At 42.7% G+C, this 20,418-nt stretch overlaps 2 protein-coding genes across 2 annotated transcripts in view; both read left to right on the top strand.

Moving 5' to 3' along the window:
* The window catches only part of ptcd2 (pentatricopeptide repeat domain 2), a 42,417-nt gene extending 35,636 nt beyond the window's left edge, over nt 1-6,781 (top strand). The window contains exons 9-11 of the mRNA XM_073048330.1: nt 1,397-1,471; nt 4,495-4,608; nt 5,490-6,781. Coding sequence (XP_072904431.1) covers nt 1,397-1,471; nt 4,495-4,608; nt 5,490-5,714 — 414 coding nt within the window. The 3' untranslated portion in view covers nt 5,715-6,781. The remainder of the gene's footprint in view (nt 1-1,396; nt 1,472-4,494; nt 4,609-5,489) is intronic.
* A 3,905-nt stretch (nt 6,782-10,686) lies between these two features.
* LOC140729047 (isocitrate dehydrogenase [NADP], mitochondrial-like) overlaps nt 10,687-20,418 on the top strand; it is a 64,887-nt gene continuing 55,155 nt past the window's right edge. Inside the window, exon 1 of the mRNA XM_073048326.1 lies at nt 10,687-10,834. Coding sequence (XP_072904427.1) covers nt 10,747-10,834 — 88 coding nt within the window. The 5' untranslated portion in view covers nt 10,687-10,746. The remainder of the gene's footprint in view (nt 10,835-20,418) is intronic.

Here is a 20,418-nt window from a genome sequence, read left to right as displayed (position 1 = left end):
AGATAGCAAAGCATTTTCAAGTAGCTGTTTCCTCAGTTCGTAATGTAATTAAGAAATGGCAGTTAACAGGAACGGTGGAGGTCAAGTTGAGGTTTGGAAGACCAAGAAAACTTTCCGAGAAAACTGCTCGTAGGATTGCTAGAAAGGCAAATCAAAACTCCCGTTTGATTGCAAAAGACCTTCGGGAAGATTTAGCAGACTCTGGAGTGGTGGTGCACTGTTTTACTGTGCAGCGACACCTGCACAAATGTGACTTTCATGGAAGAGTCATCAGAAGAAAACAATTCCTGCGTACTCACCACAAAATTCAGCGTCAGAAATTTGCAAAGGAATGTCTAAGCAAGCCTGATGCATTTTGGAAACAAGTCCTGTGGAATGATGAAGTTAAAATAGAACTTTTTGGCCGCAATGAGCAAAGGTATGTTTGGAGAAAAAAGGGTGCAGAAATTCATGAAAAGAACACCTCTCCAACTGTTAAGCACAGGGGTGGATCGATCATGCTTTGGGCTTGTGTTGCAGCCAGTGGCACAGGGAACATTTCACTGGTAGAGGGAAGAATGAATTCAATTAAATACCAGCAAATTCTGGAAGCAAACATCACACTGTCTGTATAAAAAAAAAAGCTGAAGATGTAAAGAGGATGGCTTCTACAATGGGATAATGATCCTAAACACACCTCAAAATCCACAATGAGCTACCTCAAGAGGCACAAGCTAAAGGTTTTATCATGGCCCTCACAGTCCCCCGACCTAAATATCATCAAAAATCTCTGGAATAGACCTCAAAAGAGCAATGCGTGCAAGACGGCCCAAGAATATCACAGAACTAGAAGCATTTTGCAAGGAAGAATGGGCGAAAATTCCCCAAACAAGAATTGAAAGACTTAGCTGGCTACAGAAAGCGTTTACAAGCTGTGATATTTGCCAAAGGGGGTGTTACTGACCATGCAGGGTGCCCAAACTTCTGCTTCGGGCCCTTTTACTTTTTTATTATTTTGAAACTGTGAAAGGTGGAAATAAAAAAGTAATCTTGCTTAAGACATTAAAGAAATGTGTCATCTTTAACCTTATGCCTTTTGGAAATCAGGTCATCTTTTACTCGGTTAGCTATTCACAGTAACAGAAATTTTTACCCTGGGGTGCCCAAACTTTTGCATGCTGTATGGTTAAATTTTTAATACGAGTATTTGCAATGATGTAATTACTTTTAACTTTAAATGCTATTTTCAATGTAGCATTCGTTAAGGGGAAAACTGCTTCATTAGAATTATTCCTCAGAAACAATAGATAAATTTTAATCAACATAATATTTGTTAGTGTCCCTGCAAAACTGGCATATTGCCTTTGGATGATTGTTTTTATGTAAAAGCTAATGTCTTCTTAATCTCATATTTCAGAATGATATTGAAAAGGCTTCATCAATCTTTTCGCGGATTATACACATGAACAACAACATTTGTCATAATCTTCATGTAAGTATCTCTGGATTCATTTGGATCATAAGACATAGGAACAGAATTAGGCCATTCAACCCATCGAGACTGTTCCACCACTTCATCATGGCTGATCCATTTCCCTCTCGATCCCATTCTCCTGCCTTTTTCCCCAAAATCTTTCATGCCCTGACTAATCAAGAACCTGCTAACCTCCACCTTAAGTACACCCAATGACCTGACGACCACAACCACATGTAGTAACAAATTCCACAGATCCACCTCACTCTAGCTAAAGAAATTTATTATTTCCATTCTAAAATGGATGCCCCTTTATTCTAAGGTTGTGCCCTCTGATTCTACACTCCCTACTATAGGAAACATCTTCTCCGCATCCATTCTCTCTAGGCCTTTAAACATTCAATAGGTTTCAATGAAATCCCCCATCATTCTTCTAAATTCTGGTGAGTGTAGGCTTATAGCCATCAAACACTCCTCATATGATAATTCTTTCATTCCATGAACTTCCTTTGAACTCTCTCCGAGGCCAGCGCATCCTTTCTTAGATCAGGGGCCCAAAAAAACTGCTCTCAATACTGCAAGTCAGGCCTCGTCAGTGTCTTATAAAAGCTTCAGCATCATTTCCTTGTTTTTATGTTCTAGTCCCCTCGAAATCAGTACTAACATTACATTTGCCTTCCTCACCACTGACTCAACCTGCAAGTTAACCTTTAGGGTATCCTGCACGAGGACTCCCAAGTCCCTTTGCACCTCAGGTTTTTGAATTTTCTCCCTATTTATAAAATAGTCTGCACTTTTATTCCTTCTACCAAAGTGCATGACCATACACTGTATACCATCTGCCACTCCTTTGCTTATTCTCCTAATTTGTCTTAAGTTCTTCTACAGCATCCCTGCTTCCTCATATGGTTCGCAAACTTGGCCACAGAGTCTTCAATTCCATCATCCAAATCATTGACATACAACATAAAAAGAAGCAATCCCAAGACTGACCCCTGCGGAACACCACTAGTCACTGGTAGCTAATCAGAAAAGGCTCCTTGTGTCCCCACTCTTTGTCACTTGCCAAACAGGCATTGCTCTATCCACGCCAGTATCTTTCCTGCGATACCATGGGCTGTTATCTTGCTAAGCAGCCTCGTGTGTGCACCTTGTCAAAGGACTTCTGACAATCCAAGTACACAACATTCCCCAATTCTCCTTTGTTCGGCTTATTTTTTCCTCAGGATTCCGAAAGATCTGTCAGTCAGGAATTTCTCTGAAGAAAAACATGCTGACTCTGGCCTAGTTTATCATGTGCCCCCAAGTACCCCAAAACCTCATTCTTAACTATCAACTCAACATTTTCCCAATTATTGAGGTCAGGTGAACTGGCCTATAATCTCCTTTCTTCTGCCTCCCTTCCTTGAAGAGTTGAGTGACATTCACAATTTCCAGTCTTCTGGAACCACGTCAGAATCAAATGATCCTTGAAAGATCATTACTAATGCCTCCACAATTTCAGCTACCTCTTTCAGAACCCTGGGGGGTAGTCCACTTGGTCCAGATGGCTTTTCTAGCTTCATACTTTCCAGCTTTCCAAGCGCCTTCTCCCCAGTAATAGCAACTGCACTCATTTCTGCCCCTTGATACTCTCGAACTTCCAGCATACTGCTAATGTCTTCCACAGTGAAAACTGATGCGAAATACTTATTCAATTTGTCCACCATTTCCTTGTCCCAAATTACTACCACTCCAGCATCATTTTCCAGTGGTTCAATACCTACTCTCACCTCTCTTTTACTCTTTATATATCTGAAAAAAACTTGTGGTATCCTCTTTCTTATTATTGGCTAGCTTACCTTCATATTTCATCTTTTCCTTATGGCTTTTTTAGTTGTCTTCTGTTGGTTTTTAAAAGCTTCCCAATCCACTAACTCCCCACTAATGCCCTCTTTTTTTAATGTTGGGTTTCACTTGTCAGCCATGATTACGTCATCCTGACTTTAGAATACTACTAATTCTTTGTGATGTATCTATCCAATGTCTTCCAAATTGCTCCTAGAAACTCCAGCCATTTCTGTTCTGCTGTTATCCCTGCTAGTACCCCTTTCCAGTCAGCTTTGGCCTGCTCCTCTCTCATACCTCTGTAGTTCACTTTACTCCTTTGTAAGACTGATACATTTAGCCTATCCCTCTCAAATTGCAGAGAGTTTTATCAGGTTATGACCACTGACTCCTAAGGGTTCCTTATTCTCAAGCTCACTAATTGAAGCCAGTTCATTGCACAACACCCTATGCAAAATAGCTGATCCCCTAGTGGACTCAACCACAAGCTGCTCTAAAAACCCATCTCGTAGGCATTCTAAAATTACTCTCAATTGAGACCCAAAATCAGCACCAACCTTATTTTCGCAATCTACCCGCATTTTGAAATCTCCCATGACTCTCGTAACAATGCCCTTTTGACCCTGTTGTAGTTTTGTAGCCCACATCCTGGCTACTGTTTAGAGGCCTGTGTATAATTCCCATGAGGGTCTTTTTACTCATCCAGTTCCCTAGTGGCCGCTTTGCTTGTCCCTGTTTTATGTTTATTTCCCCTTGTTAAATAATTGTGATTCAATTGGGCTGCTGGAACGATGCGGAAAGCCCACAAACAGTCGTTTTCAAATTCCACTCATAGACCTGGGAGGCTCCTCCTCTCTTGTTTCTGATTCAATGGGGCATTCAGAAACATTTAATTGTAGTATTTGTGACCCAATAAGGAGATGAAAAGTCTTCCATTTACAATGCCTATTTCACAACATCAAGACATTATCATGATGTTTACAGCCAATGTAGTACTTCTGAAGAGTTTTCATTTTTTTATTCTAATGACACTGGAAGCCATTATGCATAGCACCGCATTAGTTCACCAGAATCATTTTGCCCTCAGTGCTTTGAGTTCAGAAATTTTAAGGATGATCTGTTTGAGGACTTTAAAATTTTTTGTACTGGACTTCACCAATTATGAACATGTTTTGCTGAAGACCATATCAAATGTAATGGCAATGTTTGTTCAGGTCTATCTACTGGCTTTGTCAGGAGAACAGCAGAACCTGATCTCTGCTTTGGAGGCAGCGCTTGGATGCAGTGTCTCGAAACTTGTGAAGAAAGTGTCTTTTTCACAAGAAGTGGTAAGAAAATAAAATGACAAACGTATTATCCTAACTTACTGAATTGTTAAATCCTGTTTAGGACAAAATCTTAGAATATTTTACTTAAAAATACTGGGGGAATAGATTCACAAAAAGTGTAGTAGTCTACCGCCACAGCAGAAGGGCAATAAATACTTGAATTGCTGGTAACTTTGGCACTTGAGGATTAATTTTCTTATTCTTTAAAAGTCAGACTTGTCTATATATTTCAGAGAGGGGGGGGGGGGTTATTTCACTGTACAGGATTCCTGTGCTTGAGTCCAATTCTTTCTTCACTTGATGTCAACTTGCATGGATTTCCTCTGTAATTTTAACACTACTGGAACCTTGGGTCATTTTGTTGTCTTCAAATCCTGTCCATCGATGTTAAATGTAGTGACAGACTGTTGGGTGTTTATATCTAATGTTTCACTGATGAACCATTGAGCATCCACCCAACCAGCCTCTCAACCCCTATCTGTCACCAACTAGACTGCACCCATTGTTGACCATCTTATTTCCCCACCCCCCCACCACATCCTCTCACATGATCCACATGCCAACTCTACTGGGGATCCTTTCCCCTGACACACTCATCAATGTATTGCTGCCAAATCTACATCCTTGAGCCTTGTATATTGTGGTGCACCGCCCATTGACCCAGTCAATGGGCCAAGTCAAGAGTAGCCTGTGGGCCGTATTTATTCCATGAGGATGATTTGAGTATTGCTGGTGAATATGATTAAGTGCACTTTGTATTTAGTCTCACCACTGACTATGGCAAAATGAGAGGCATTTTTAAAAACAAATATAGTAATATTTATGGTCAGATAGCGTGTATATCATGGGCTTTCAATAACTGTAATCTGCTTCTCATCAAGATGGCTGTAGTCCAAGAAGCTATGGAGAACAACACAGAGCTACAAAGCCAGTATGAGGATATCTATGGATTACTGCAAAAATCTGGACAAATCACAGCACTGAGTCTCGATGACATACTCTGCCAAACACCAGTTGGAAGGAAACCTCTTAACCCTTTGCTAGATCAAAGGAAAATTAGCCGGCGGACTTTCAAACCTCTGCGGTCAGCATTGCTGTCTGAGTAACAGGAATGGACTATGCAATCTTGGACACGTGCATCTCTGCATCCTTTGCAAATTAGTGGTATCCATTTGCTCACCTGAAAGAACCGTTTTAAAGACGGTTCAATTAACACTAAACAATATAAAGTGTACATGAAAGGTATTAGTTTTAGTTTCTTTACAGAACTTGTAATTGTTACCATAAGTGGAAATATTGATCTTTTCTTCATTTATGAGAAGATTGCAAATGAATAACCACATAGTTTTACCTTGGATAAGGTGTGGGAGGAAAAAGCAGTATCCAAACCTATTGCTTTTCTATTTGTTTATCCAGAGACCCTGCAAATAATTGAGAATATTTTATCACATTTTATTAATAATTCATCATCTACTATGGTTCACTTTAAAACAGACTTGTCCCAAAAGTACAATGAAGCTCCAGGTGATTGGTCACGAATTTTGTAAAGTTATAACAATGCTAACAGAGTTGTTCTTACTGCAGGTAGAAAAGAGCTGAGCTTTCTTTACTTGCAGAAATAACTTCCATAATTAGTGGAATAAGTAGTGATTCTTTTTTAGGGTAATTTCCTATTTTCGGGGATTTCAACAGGTTTAGAACACTGTTTCACTTTGCTTTCCTGTTTTGATTGAAACAAATGGTATTTCATGGCCATGAGAGTGAGTATTGGGCAAAATTTCCAGAAGTTATTTTGTAATATGTGGAGAGAGAAAGGGAGACAGATTTCTGTCATGTATCCTTATCACCAGTTTGTGAGAATTGTTAGCATTCTTGCTTAAATGTGATCAAAAATGTTGGCATAAATATAAACCAGAAATGAGCCTCTTCTACCTCATCCAACATTTTTTATTGCCGTTAATAAGCATAGAGATTTTCTGTTGTCCTTTAGATGACAATACATTGTAATTTTTTCAAACACAATTTACATTCAATTGTATCTTTTATCCAAATTAGCAAAATCTATTTCAGTTCATTAGAAATCCTCTGTCAAGTAATGTGATGAATTTTACCAATAACACTTTCTGCAGTGTTTATAAATAATGTGCAATAAAATATTGCAATATCCTCTGTGCATGAACTCGTACTTCATCTTTTGTGGCCTCAGCGTCATAGTGTGAAACTGAAATAAACAGATCCTTGAACATTTTAAAAGGAAACTAAAGTTTGAAATCTAAGCGCACAAAGACCATTCAGACTTTGCTTTCATGTCCAAAAAAAACTTCTTTTCCCCTGTTTCTTTTCAACCAAAACAACAGTTACGATGGTATACAAATAGATTTTCTATCATTTGGACAATATGCTGGTATTTTGCTTGTAAGATGCTCTCTAATCAGAGAGCAGTTTTTTAAACTGCTATTTTAAAAAAAATTTGTTGCCTATCATTGCATACCAGCAGTATGTACTGAGACCTGCTAAGACTAGTAGAGGTTAATCAGACACCACAGCAAAAAATCTCTATTGTCATCCTTTGTAATAGGGCTTTGTTCCTTTTCCAAGTCTCTCAGAGGTGTGCCTACCCTGAAGATGTTTAAATCTACTCTTTAACAGGAGTTCAGTGCTACCCCCTCTGCGATTTCTCCTGCCCTCTGATTCTTCACACTCACCAGCTTGTACTCCTTTCCCTGCCCCCACCTTGTTCTGGCTTCTTCTCTCTTCCTTTTCATAGATGCTGCCTGAACTGCTGAGTTCCTCCAGTATTTTGTGTGTGCATTATTTCTAATCAAAAGCCATCTCTTTGATTCTGGCCTTCATTATTTTTTCGACTGAGATGACACTGCATTCAGTATCCTAAAGGAAAAGGCAGTCAAAAAATAAGTTAAAATTACATTTGCTGCAAATGGAAATGATTTTGAGTGTGATAATCATTCTGAAGAGGTAATGCAACCAATTCAGAGCAAATTTCCAAAAGACCCAGGACAAGTTGTATGGGATCTGATGTGCTATCCAAAAGTAATTTAAAATATGCGCCAAGGCAAAAACTGAGACAAGATTCTACAGATGCTGGAAACCTGGAGCAACACATAAAATGCAGCATCTGTGGAGGGAAATGACACTCTTCTGTAGGTACTGGGCTGAGATCCTTCATCAGAGCTGTTGACTGTTATTTCCTTCCATAGATGCTGCCTGACCTGCTGGGTTCCTCCAACATTTTTGTGTGTGTTAGGGCAAAGAAGGAATGAAATGTGGAGGTCAGCTTGCGGGAGTTCTTAAATGAAATGGAGGAACTGTAAGTTCCATTATGGATTGTAAGATTCAAGGAATGCAACTAAAAGGTTCTGGGAAAGAATGCAGATACAGAATAAAAGCGGATGTACTTGAAAATGCTCAGTAGAACAGGCAGCATCTCTGAAGAGAATATTAGAGTTATGCCTGTCTTAAGCTGCATTTAGGGTTAGGGCAGAGGGATGGTGAGAACATTTGTTGAATGCTGTCAGCATTTTCTGCTTTATTTCAAATTTCGATTCCTACAATTTATAGATTTTTATCTAACAACGATAACTGATTTGTTACATCAGATATCATTGTACATGGGACATATAGTACTAAAGATATAATCTACCATTCTACAAAGTGCAATCTCTATGGAACAGAATTGAAGTTGAAGGCAGCAGGGGCCCTCCTTTCTGATGTTTAATTTGTCTTGGTGTCAGAGATTTGTCTCTCCTCTTAGTGATAAAGGCAATGCAGATGCCTGGAACTGGCTGAAAATGGGAATCTCAGGTTGGTGCTTGAGTAGTTAGTGGAAAAGTTAAGCCAGTGCTAGAATGACTCCTGGGGACTTTCATTTTGACAATGTTTTTATTCAGTCCAAATCTGATGTACTGGTCAAGTTCGGGGAGCCCATTAGTTTTTGAAATATTTAGTTGGAATGGTTAGCTTCAGGGAATGGCTTGTTTGATCAAAGTTAATTTATTATCGGAGTATGTATATACAACTTTGAGATTTGTCTCCTTATAAGCAGCCACAAAATAAAACTTTGAACTTTGAGATCAATGAAGGTGGCAGTTCTGAATCAGTACTAAAGTAATTTTGGAGTCAAGTGAAGATGAGGCTTAAGATAAAAACAACAGATTGTGTTCCATAAGTGGGATTAGTGATCCTTATTTTCCCCATAGCCATACAGTTTAAAAGTAAAAATCTAGATGTATTAAATTTACATTTGTATTATCCAGATATCAAATCCTACATTGAGGATTTGGAATTGAGTTATTCATCTAATATTGTATCCAAATGTATATTAAAGAGGGTGGTTGTTTAAAATGGGAGTTAGTGTTTTTGTGGAAGAGGTTAACTGAAGTTAAATAAATTAGTGAGTAAAGGAGACCATTTTCCAAGTGGGGAGCTTGAAGTACAGTTAGCCTAACATTACTTTCTTCCTTTTTGACTCTGGGAATTCTCGTGCCTGTGTAGTTGGGTGGAATTTATATTATGTTTACACAAGTGCAAGGCAGGAACATCAAGGTGAATATTTCACGTTCCCAGCTTGCTTATTGTCATTCTTTGGTACACAAGTATAAAGAAAAACAAAATAATTGTTATCCCAGATCAGATGCAGCATGAATAACACAATAAGCATAAAAACAGTAAATATAAATATAAAAGCAATCCTATAAAATACAATGTACAAGTAACTGTTGAGTGTGGCTTTATAAGGTTAGCTTATATACTTTCAATGGCCACTTTATTAGGTACACTTATACACCTTGTTAATGCAAATCAGACAATCATGTGGCTGCAACTTAGTACATAAAAGCATGCAGACATGGTCAAGAGGTTCGGTTGTTGTTTAGACCAGACATCAGAATAGGAAAGAAATATGATCTAAGTGACATTGACCATGGATTGTTGGTGCCAGACAGGGTTGTTTGAGTATCTCAGAAGCTGCTGTTATTCTGGTATTTTCATGCACAGCAGTCTCTAGAATTGACAGAGAATGGTCAAAAAAGAGAGAAAACAAAAAAAAACTGAGTGGCATCTGTGGGTGAAATTGCCTTATTGATGAGAGAGGTCAGGGGAAAAGGTTTGAGCTGACAGGAAAGCCACAGTAACTCAGATAACCATGTGTTACAACAATGGTCTGTAGAAGAGCATCTCTGAATGTTCAACATTGAATCTTGAAGTGGATGTGCTACAGTGGCAGAAGACCACAACAGGTTCCTATCCTGTACCTAATAAAGTGGCCACTAGGTGTAGGTAGAGAAATGGTATGTGTGTAAAGTGATACTAGGTGCCAAAGTTTCAGTTCTTTTAAATCTCTAGATAACTTTGCTGAAAATTCCTAATAGTTTTACTAAAATAAAAGTAGAATGCACATTTATGACACTTCTGTAATATTTTGTGAATATTTTGTAATATTAAGTTTGAGGCTGGAATGATGCTTGTGTGGCTATTCGGCGCAATAATAGGATATTAAGAAGGAAACATGGAAAATGCTGGGGATACTCAGCCATTAAGGTAAGACTTGAGAAGAAAGAAACATGGTTAATGTTGTCATGACCCTTGAAATCTGCCGTGCCTATCATTTCTCAGCCTTGTTGACTCAACATATGAACGCTATGTCAACTTTGGGAAAGCTGTGGCCCAATACCCAAGGTTCCTCCATGGTCATCTTTGGGTACCTGATGCCCCACCATTAGAAGAATCTACCATTATGCTAAGGGAAGCAATGCGGTGGGGAAGCATGTATATCATGATAAGGTGTATTCTGTACATGCCCATTAGCTAAAGCACAAAAGGGAAAATACACTATAGCGGCCAACTCTTGGCGCGATCTGCCTGTAATTTCCAACATCTTGACCTTAAAATTTGCTGCCTGTGGGGTAGAATTGGGACAGCGACCTCACAGGAACTGAATGATAAGGATATGCAAAGTACATCTCTTTTAACCAATCAGATTTGAAAGGTAGCGCAGAGTCTGAGCCAGAATTGCTCTCAGCAAATTCACACCCAGGGATCTCTCCGAAATCCACCAGGAGTACGTCACTAGCCCGCTCCACGTAGTGTGCGCGGCGAGTTCTTTCTGCTCCATCCGAGGCGATGGCCGGGTTATTAAAGATTGCGCCCTGTTCAATCAGGAATGGAGCGCGGGTACTCCCGGCCCTCGGCAGCATCCCGCGAAGAGACTGTGAGTGAACTCGATACTTGCTTAACCATAGCTTCTGGAAAACTTTAGTTACCCTACGCGCGCGTTATCAATTCGGGCCGTGACTGCTTGTGCGTAAAGTTCTTACTGGCGTTGCCTGGGACTCTTGGCAATTCGTTTGTCAACAGTTTGCGCTCAGTAAAAATCCGCGAGTTTCCGTCACCTACCGTTCTGTTCCTTGTGCGGTTTTTTTTACAAACTGTGAAAGGTTCTCGTTTATCTTCCTTGTGAGTTTCTTTGAAGACCAATTTCCACCCTTCCTTTCGCAGTGATGCTTTTGACAATTGCGATGATCTCGACAGGTTATTCTACTTTGTCCGCGTGGGTTGATTTCCTAAGAATGCGTTTCGCCAACATTTTGTTCATTCACAGGAAAAGTCTTTCAAATTGACTTGCTCTGTTGTAGGTATGCAATATGGCCACTGAATGAACAGTGTTCTTAACTGCCTGAGTTCCAGCATCTTGTACTTATCGCTGGTGGGGAAAGCCAGATAGAAAAAGAACTCCCTTATTTCTCAGTCGAATGATACTTCACCACTTCTTCCTCACATCCGCAGCATTTGTTTTTCGATCACTAACAAAAATACTCAAAGACATATAGGAACTTTAAATTTTTTTTTAATCCCTCTGGATTTTCTCTGTGGTCTGGGTTATGGGGATTCTTGCCAAGTCCTGTAGTTTGGTTTAAGCAGATCAGGGGACACAAGAAAGAGACTGCAGATGCTGGAATCTGGAGTGGGAAAAAACCCAAACTGCTGGAGGAAGTCAGTGGGGGGACACGGTGGTAGTGTAGCAGTTATAGCTCAGGGCGCCCTCTGTAAGGAGTCTGTACTGTACGTCCTCCCCGTGGAATGTGTGGGTTTCCCTGGGTGCTCCAGTTTCCCCCCACAGCCTAAAGACGTACTGAGTTACGCCAGACAAGCAGGATCTCCCAGTGGCCACCTATTTCAGTTCTACTTCCGATTCCCATTCTGACATGTCAGTCTAAACCCTCCTGTACAGCTGCAATGAGGCCACATGCAGGTTGGAGGAGCAACACCATATATTCTGTCTGGGTAGCCTCCAACTTGATGGTATGAACATTGATTTCTCCAACTTTCAGTAATTGCCACCCCCTAGCATACCCTATTCCTGTTTCCCTCACTCAACTTATCTCCTTACCTGACCACCACCTCCCTCCGGTGCTCCTCCCCTTTCCCTTTCTTCCAATGTCTTCTATCTTGGGGTTGGGATGGCTCGGGTCCCCAATGATCTTTTTACACACCTGTCTTTGTAAATGTCCTGAATCATGGGGAGTTCACAACTACAGATGCGCTGCTGGGCTGTCTGCACCATTCTCTGCAGAATCCTGCGATTGAAGGAGGTACAGTCCCCATACCAGACAGTGATGCAGCCAGTCAGGATGCTCTCAATTGTGCCCCTGTAGAAAGTTCTTAGAACTTGGGGCCTATACCAAACTTTCTCAACCATCTGAGGTGAAAGAGACACTATTGTGCCTTTTTCACCACACAGCTGGTGTGTATAGACCATGTGACGACCTCAGTGATGTAGATGCAGAGGAACTTGAAGCTGTTTACCCTCTCAAACCCAGGTCCATTCATATCAATAGGGGTTAGCTCGTCTCCATTCCTCCTGTAATCCACAACCATCTCCTTTTGTGACATTGTCACCAATCAACTTCCCAGCTCTTTACTTCACCCCTCCTCTCTCCTGGTTTCACCTATCACCTACCATCTTGTCTTTCCTCCTCTCCTCCCCCGACTTCTCATCTTTTTCTCCAGTCCTGATGAAGGGTCTCGCCTGAAACATCGACTGTAATCTTTTCCATAGATACTGCCTGGCCTGCTGAGTTCCTCCAGCATTTTGTGTGTGTTGCTTGGATTTCCAGCATCTGCAGATTTTCTTGAGTTTGAGATTAACTGGTTATCGTACACTGTCCTCTGATTAAGTTAGGATTAAATCGGAGTTGTTGGAGTTGTTGAGCGGCACTGCTCAAAGGCCGAACCTGCGCTATATCGCTAAGTGAGTAAATAAATAAACCTGCTCCATTTCTGAGGTCATCCAACAGTTTATTCTTTTGCTTAAGGTAGATCATTCAGCCTCACCAGCCTGGTCCCTATTCAACAGGATCATAGGCTGCTGTTCTACTTCAACACTATCTAAAGCTTTGCCATTTGAATCACTAATGTCCATGAATCTATGGATCTCAGTTTTGAATCCATATTGGTGCTAATGAAGAACGCTATCTCCTAGACCCCTTTGCTCTCTCCTCACAGAGGCTTCTGGATAATGTCTACCTGACCAGCGTTTTTAGAAAATGTACGTCTCTGCCTGTATGCCCAATAATGTTGCATTAGGCTTAATTACAGTTATGTCATCTGCAATTAATATCTTTACAGCCTTGGTTGTACAGTTCATGTAGTATATGATGGGACATCTTCTAACTACTGCCATGTATAATCACTAGGAACCTGAAAATTTAAATAGAATTACAGGAACAGCACAGTCTCTGGGATAAAGAGTGATAAATCAACTGTTTGTTGGTAGATGTATGTTTAATTAATTTATGAGTCATAGAATATAATAGTACAGAAACAGGTCCTTTGGCCCATCAAGTCCATGCTGGTCTGGTTTTCTGCCTAATTCAGGGGTTCCTGAATTTTTATGCTATGGACCCTTGTCATACATAGGAGATTGGTGGGTAAAATCAAAGCTCAGGGCATCAGGGGGAGGAAGACATTGACATGGATAGAAAACTGGTTGGCAGATAGAAAGCAAAGGGTAGCGGTGAATGGGTGTTTCTCGGAATGGCAGGTGGTGACTAGTGGGGTGTCACAGGGCTCGGTATTGGGACCACAGCTGTTTACAATTTACGTCAACGATTTGGATGAAGGCATTGAAAATAACATCAGCAAATTTGCCGATGATACTAAGATGGGTGGCAGTGTGACATGTGATGAGGATGTTCGGAGAATTCAGGGTGACTTGGATAGGCTGGGTGAGTGGGCAGATACTTGGCAGATGACATTTAATGTGAATAAGTGTGAGGTTATCCACTTTGGGAGTAAGAACAGGAAGGCAGATTATTATCTGAACGGTGTAGAGTTAGGTAAGGGAGAAATACAAAGAGATCTAGGAGTCCTTGTTCATCAGTCACTGAAGGTGAATGAGCAAGTGCAGCAGGCAGTGAAGAAGGCTAATGGAATGTTGGCCTTTATTACAAAGGGAATTGAGTACAAGAGCAAGGAAATCCTCTTGCATTTGTACAGAGCCCTGGTGAGACCACACCTGGAGTATTGTGTACAGTTTTGGTCTCCAGGGTTAAGGAAGGACATCCTGGCTGTAGAGGAAGTGCAGCGAAGATTCACGAGGTTAATTCCTGGGATGTCTGGACTGTCTTACGCAGAGAGGTTAGAGAGACTGGGCTTGTACACGCTGGAATTAAGGAGATTGAGAGGGGATCTGATTGAAACATATAACATTATTAAGGGATTGGACAAGATAGAGGCAGGAAATATGTTCCAGACACTGGGAGAGTCTAGTACCAGAGGGCATGGTTTGAGAATAAGGGGTAGGTCATTTAGGACAGAGTTAAGGAAAAACTTCTTCTCCCAGAGAGTTGTGGGGGTCTGGAATGCACTGCCTCGGAAGGTAGTGGAGGCCAGTTCTCTGGATGCTTTCAAGAAGGAGCTAGATAGGTATCTTATGGATAGGGGAATCAAGGAATATGGGGACAAGGCAGGAACCGGGTATTGATAGTAGTTGATCAGCCATGATCTCAAAATGGCGGTGCAGGCTCGAAGGGCCGAATGGTCTACTTCTGCACCTATTGTCTATTGTCTATTAACTAAGGGTCTGTGGGCCCCAAGTTGGGAACCCTGGCCTAGACAGTCCCATATAGCTGCACTTGGACTGTCACCCTCCATATGTCTCTCATCCAGACTTTAGTGAAATGTTATAATTGAACCCACATCTACCACTTCCGCTGACAGTTCGCTCTACACTTGCACCACCTTCATGTAAAGAAGTTCATCTTAAATATTTCACCTTTATCCTCAAATTTATGACCTTTAGTTCTAGTCTCATGCAATCTGAGTGGAAATATTCTGGAAGGATTCATCTTGTGTATAACCCTCATTACTGAAAGAAATATTTAATCACAGATGGGATAAAAACTATATTTGCTGGTAGAAGCCATCCAGTCATTCAATCACATTAAGTTTTAGGGCAGATACTAAAATAACTAAGTCTACTCTAGATAAAATGAACCATTGACAGAAAACCAGACAGGCATGTGAACTAGATGGGCAAAAGGAATGACTTCAGAAATCATCAACTTCCTCTTTAGGGATGCATGTTGATGTTTTCATAGATCACTCTGCAACTTTCAGTTGTCTGCAGCAAAGTAAAATGTGCACACAGTATATCATTGTACCTAATCTATCTGTGCCCTGGATTTATTACATCCCATTCGACTCTGTAGCTTGCCCATAGGTGCTAAATCAATAATCTGATGTTAAATCTGATCCTGTGTCCATCAGATCAAAAATGAATTTGGAGTTTTCAAGGACTGCCAGACCTTATCTGGCTCTGTTGAATATCTGTGATGGCCACATTGAATTACAGTGAGGGTTTGACAGACTGAGTCTGATTCAGGCTGTGGTTTAGATTTCAACATGTACAAAATGCTGGAGGAACTCAGCACACCAGGCAGCAGCTATGGAAATGAATAGATAGTTGATGTTTCGGACCAAGACCCTTCTTCAGGACTGAGAGGGAGAGGGGGTGGTGAAGATGGCAGACTAAAAATATGGAGAAGGAGGTGTAACCCCCTGGGTCGCCTCAGGCTCGCTCAGCTCGTTCTCGTCTAGGGGGAGCAGCCTTCGGCCCCGCCAAACTGGGTAATCAGCTTGTGTGAATGCTGTGTGATGTCCCCGCCTCGCCAAAGAACAGACAGGACACCATATGCGATGAAATTATTGCAATTTATAAAGATTACTATAACTAAGTGATTAATAACGATACAGTATATATGAAGGAAAAGAAAATAAAGAAAAGGCGCCAAACTTATCAAAGTCCAAACCACTTCATGCACAACCATTGGAGCTCAATTACTGAAGTCTTCTGGCCACCATTCGATCCCCTCCGAACTCCTCGACTCGCAGCTCAGGACCACCCGAAGTGGTCAACCAAGCACATCTATCTTCGTCTCCTCTCCTCGGGGTACCTCCTGGCCTCGGACCCCCATTTGGGGTCCGTTCCTCGCCCAGTTTACAGCATCGCGTCCTCTCTCTCACCCCCTTGTGCCAATCTCCCCAAAAGCCCGCCAACAATAGCTTACAGACTCAGAAGAAAGAACAACATTAATCCCAATTGGTTAACAAAGGAATACAATTCTCGTTATCAGTAAATTTTAACCCAAACAAGCTTCCAGCACTCTCTCGCAACAAAGAAGCATTCCTACTTTTAACAAACAAAGAAGCCATTTTGATTAACATACGCAGTAACAAAGAAAAAGAAGAAACCCCCCTTTACACTCTCCACCCACCAAATAAAAGTCATGTCCTCATGACTATTAAATAACTCGCCACCCTTCCTGCCAACACACCCTAACCCAAGCTCAAACAGTGACATCTCCTCCCCACACAGTAATCTGGGAGTTCCCCAACCCTTCTGAGACCTCCTGCACCTAAACCCTTAGGCTAGGACACAACTGGGGATACCTTGGGCCCGCTACCAACTCCTCTCTCAACCTCTCACTCATGCCCTCCACTGCACACAGCTAACTCTCCTCACTACACCTGACTCAGTGGGAGAAGGGCCAAAGGTCTCTTCCTCAATCGAGGGAAAGTCAGCAGAAGGCAGCATGTACCACACATCCAGCACATCACTCTTCAAATCCGTATTCTTCCTCATTTCTGCGATTGGTAGCTGCTGTTTGATCTTCTCCAAATGGAAACACGTGGCCTGCACTGATCCAGCAGTCTCTTCAGCCTCCTGCAATCCAGAGATTAGCTTCTTCTCTGGCCCCCCCAACTCTCGCCACAGGCTCAGCAGTTCTGATTCACGCGTCCCGGCCATCTCAATCTGGGACGCAGTTACTCCAACAGCTTCTTCCACCCCGACCTGAAAAGCAGCAGATAAAGATTGGTCAGCCTCCAGTTCAGTATTCACTGCCCTTATCTCCAGCTTTTTCCTCCTCATGACTTCTTCCAGGTCAACTTTCAGGTTTTCCACTTCATTTAGACTGTCGATGGTCATCTTCAGGTTTCCTTCCAGCTTCCGCTTCCCTCTGCCGAGATCTGTCCACAATTGCTTCACCCCCTCAAACTCCCCTTTCGGGGCTCTTGGATTTCTGTTGCCCTCAGTCAGAGAACTATCTTAGTTTTCTCCAACTTGTAAGTTTTCCCACTGGTTCCAGATCACTCTCTCCAGTCTCTCCGTCTTCATTTCAAACTTGATTCCATAGAGACAGTCACTCACGAGCTGCGACCTTCGCCAGACCTGGCACGTGTCCAGAAAACACTTTAACTCTGTAGTTCTCAGCCGCTCCTGCAACGACCTCACTTCATATTCTCCTGAGGCAAATCCAAATACCAGGAGATCATCCACATACGCCAAAACTCCAAACACCTCCATATCCCCTATGGTCTTCCACATGCCCCGTGGGAAGGTTGCAAGGGCTCTGGATATGCCCTGTGGCATCTTTTCGGACCGGAAGACTCCTAGGGAACTTATAACGGTCGTCTTCTCCTTGTCGGCCCCACTTGTCGGGATCTGGCAACATCCACTCCTCAGATCCAGCACCTTAAACCACTTCGCACCACTCAGACAGGCCATCGCCTCATCAGCCCTCAGGGCCATATTCTGGTCACTGACAGTGCGCCTCTTCAGCGCAATATAATCCACACACACGCTGCCTACGTCTTCCACGGCTGTAGGGGCCAGTTGCTGCAACCTCTCTATCACCGAGGTGTCTTCAGTGGTCAACTCCCCTCCCTCGTGGTATTTCGCAGCGTCCACTAAGAGGGTCTCACCCTCAGATACATCCCCCAGGCTGTACCACCACCGGCTCTTGTTTGAATTCGGTATCAGCCCAATGCTGCTACACACGTCCGCACAAGCAGCTCGAAACTCTGGGTGCATCGACAATGCCTCCAAACAGCTCTCACCCGCCTCCTCCGGGCAGGCCCCCAAGCGCACCAGCAGGATATTGGTTCTCTCCAGAACTGAAACGCTGCCCGTCTCAACAGTGTCCAGACACATCAGCATTAACGATTCACGAACCTCAGTCACCTCCACTTTTGCCTCCAAGAACTCCATTTTCACTGACCAACAAGCGTCGTCTGGATAATCACCGGCACTGGTACCCCAAACCTCCAGTGTCCTCAATGTCATCAAGGGTAAATGCTTCTAATAACGGTTATAAAATAAACTATACAGCAACTTAACCAGCGCCCCGGTGCCGAGGATGGCTTTAACTTGGCTTCTATCCATCCGTAACGACACCTGAGTGCGTGGTCCCTCTAAGCCTTCAGGAATAGGGTCTGTTCCTTTTGGGAGTTCCTTGGTACATTGCTGGGAACGTGCTCCCCCAGAGACGCCAAGCCGTTCCCCCACTCTGCCTCCTCTAAGTTTCCCGACAGCTCTCGGATCAACTGAACAACTGAGGGAGGAGCTGATCCCCTTGACAGATCCCCCTGGCACTGCAAGCAATTTATCTGCCCCCCTAGCCAAAAGGGATACCCTAAAAACTTTCCACCAATCTCCTGCCACGGATATGATAAGCCCCCCAGCTGCGGCATTTGACTTCCAGTCGAACCAAACGCATTTTCCCACACTTTCCCAGAACTGGCAGCTGTCACTTCGAGGTAATTGTACCCGACAGTTCTAACAACGTCACCAGCCCGCCTACACAAACTTTCAACCAATCCCTGTCGCTTTCCCTCAGCCAAGCACTGCCACGCACCCAACAACTGAGAGGTCCACTCTGCCCACGCTTCCACCCCTTTAGGGCTGGACATTATTCCAACAACTGGGCAGAGCCCACCATGGCTGGAACATACCCACCAGTCCTTCCCCGCTCTCTTAACAGCATGGACAGCCCATGGCCCCACCACCATTTCATCAACGCTAATCAGAACTCGAACAATGCCCTCTGGGGCACCAACAGCCACCCCACCCAACACACATGCAGAGGTAACCAGCAATCGCACACCCGCAAAGGCACACCAACTCTTCGCCGCAGACATAATTTAAAGAGGGCGATCACACAGCTTCCACAGAAATCAATCCCGGACGAGCCCCCACAATGTAATCCCCTGGGTCGCCTCAGGCTCGCTCAGCTCATTCTTGTCTAGGGGGAGCAGCCTTCGGCCCCGCCAAACTGGGTAATCAGCTGGTGTGAATGCTGTGTGATGTCCCCACCTCGCCCAAAAACAGACAGTACACCATATGCGATTAAATGAGTACAATTTATAAAGGTTACTATAACTAAGTGATTAATAACGATACAGTATATATGAAGGAAAAGAAAATAAAGAAAAGGCGCCAAACTTATCAAAGTCCAAACCACTTCGTGCACAACCGTTGGAGCTCAATTACTGAAGTCTTCTGACCACCATTCGATCCCCTCCGAACTCCTCGACTCGCAGCTCAGGACCACCCGAAGTGGTCAACCAAGCACATCTATCTTCGTCTCCTCTCCTTGGGGTACCTCCTGGCCTCGGACCCCAACTTGGGGTCCATTCCTCGCCCAGTTTACAGCATCGCGTCCTCTCTCTCACCCCCTCGCGCCAATCTCCCCAAAATGCCCGCCAACAATCGCTTACAGACTCAGAAGAAAGAACAACATTACTGTAGATGTCGGATTATAAGCTGCTACTTTTTTCCCACGCTTTGAACAGCTTTGAACACTGCGGCCTTTACTACGGTGCGGCTAATGCATGATTTTTTTTCATGCCGCCAAAAACATTTTGCCTCGTAACAGTAGACCAATAAAATTGATGAGTAGTTCACAGAGGTCCAATGAAATTGTACGATAAATCAAGCGCACTTTCACAATTAAATTATTGTAAATCAGTCATTTGTACTCACCCTCATCAACATGGAAAACACTCGAAGAAAAGCATTGTGCTGCCTTTATGGCAGTTATTTAGTTTATAATATTTTCGCTTAGTAATTCATTTGTTAGTATTTTCTAGTTAAAGTTAAAAGTGTTAAGTATATTTGTTTTCTGTACATCCCGGGATACTATGACATCACATCCGGTTTCGCCGCGTCTTGTGGGAAATACCGGTTTGCGATAAACGGGAAGGTGGGGGGGAGCACATTAGCCGAGCGCATTAGACCCGAGCGAAAACGCTGCTTTTAAGTTAAAGGCGATCAATAACTTTTCCTGGTAGGCTGCAGTATATATATTTTTACCAGTCGTTAGGAGATATTGGAATGTTGTTCGTGCACTGTTCAGTAAAAAAGTATACGCAACGTAATTTGTGTGTTACCGATACGTATGTATATTTAAAAGTAGCCGTGTTAGAGGCACGGTTCGAAAAAAAGCATTTGCA

Source organism: Hemitrygon akajei, chromosome 6 (assembly GCF_048418815.1).
Source record: "Hemitrygon akajei chromosome 6, sHemAka1.3, whole genome shotgun sequence".
Taxonomy (NCBI): domain Eukaryota; kingdom Metazoa; phylum Chordata; class Chondrichthyes; order Myliobatiformes; family Dasyatidae; genus Hemitrygon; species Hemitrygon akajei.
Note: the sequence above shows the minus strand (reverse complement) of the source record. Positions and strands in the feature narration are given on the sequence as shown.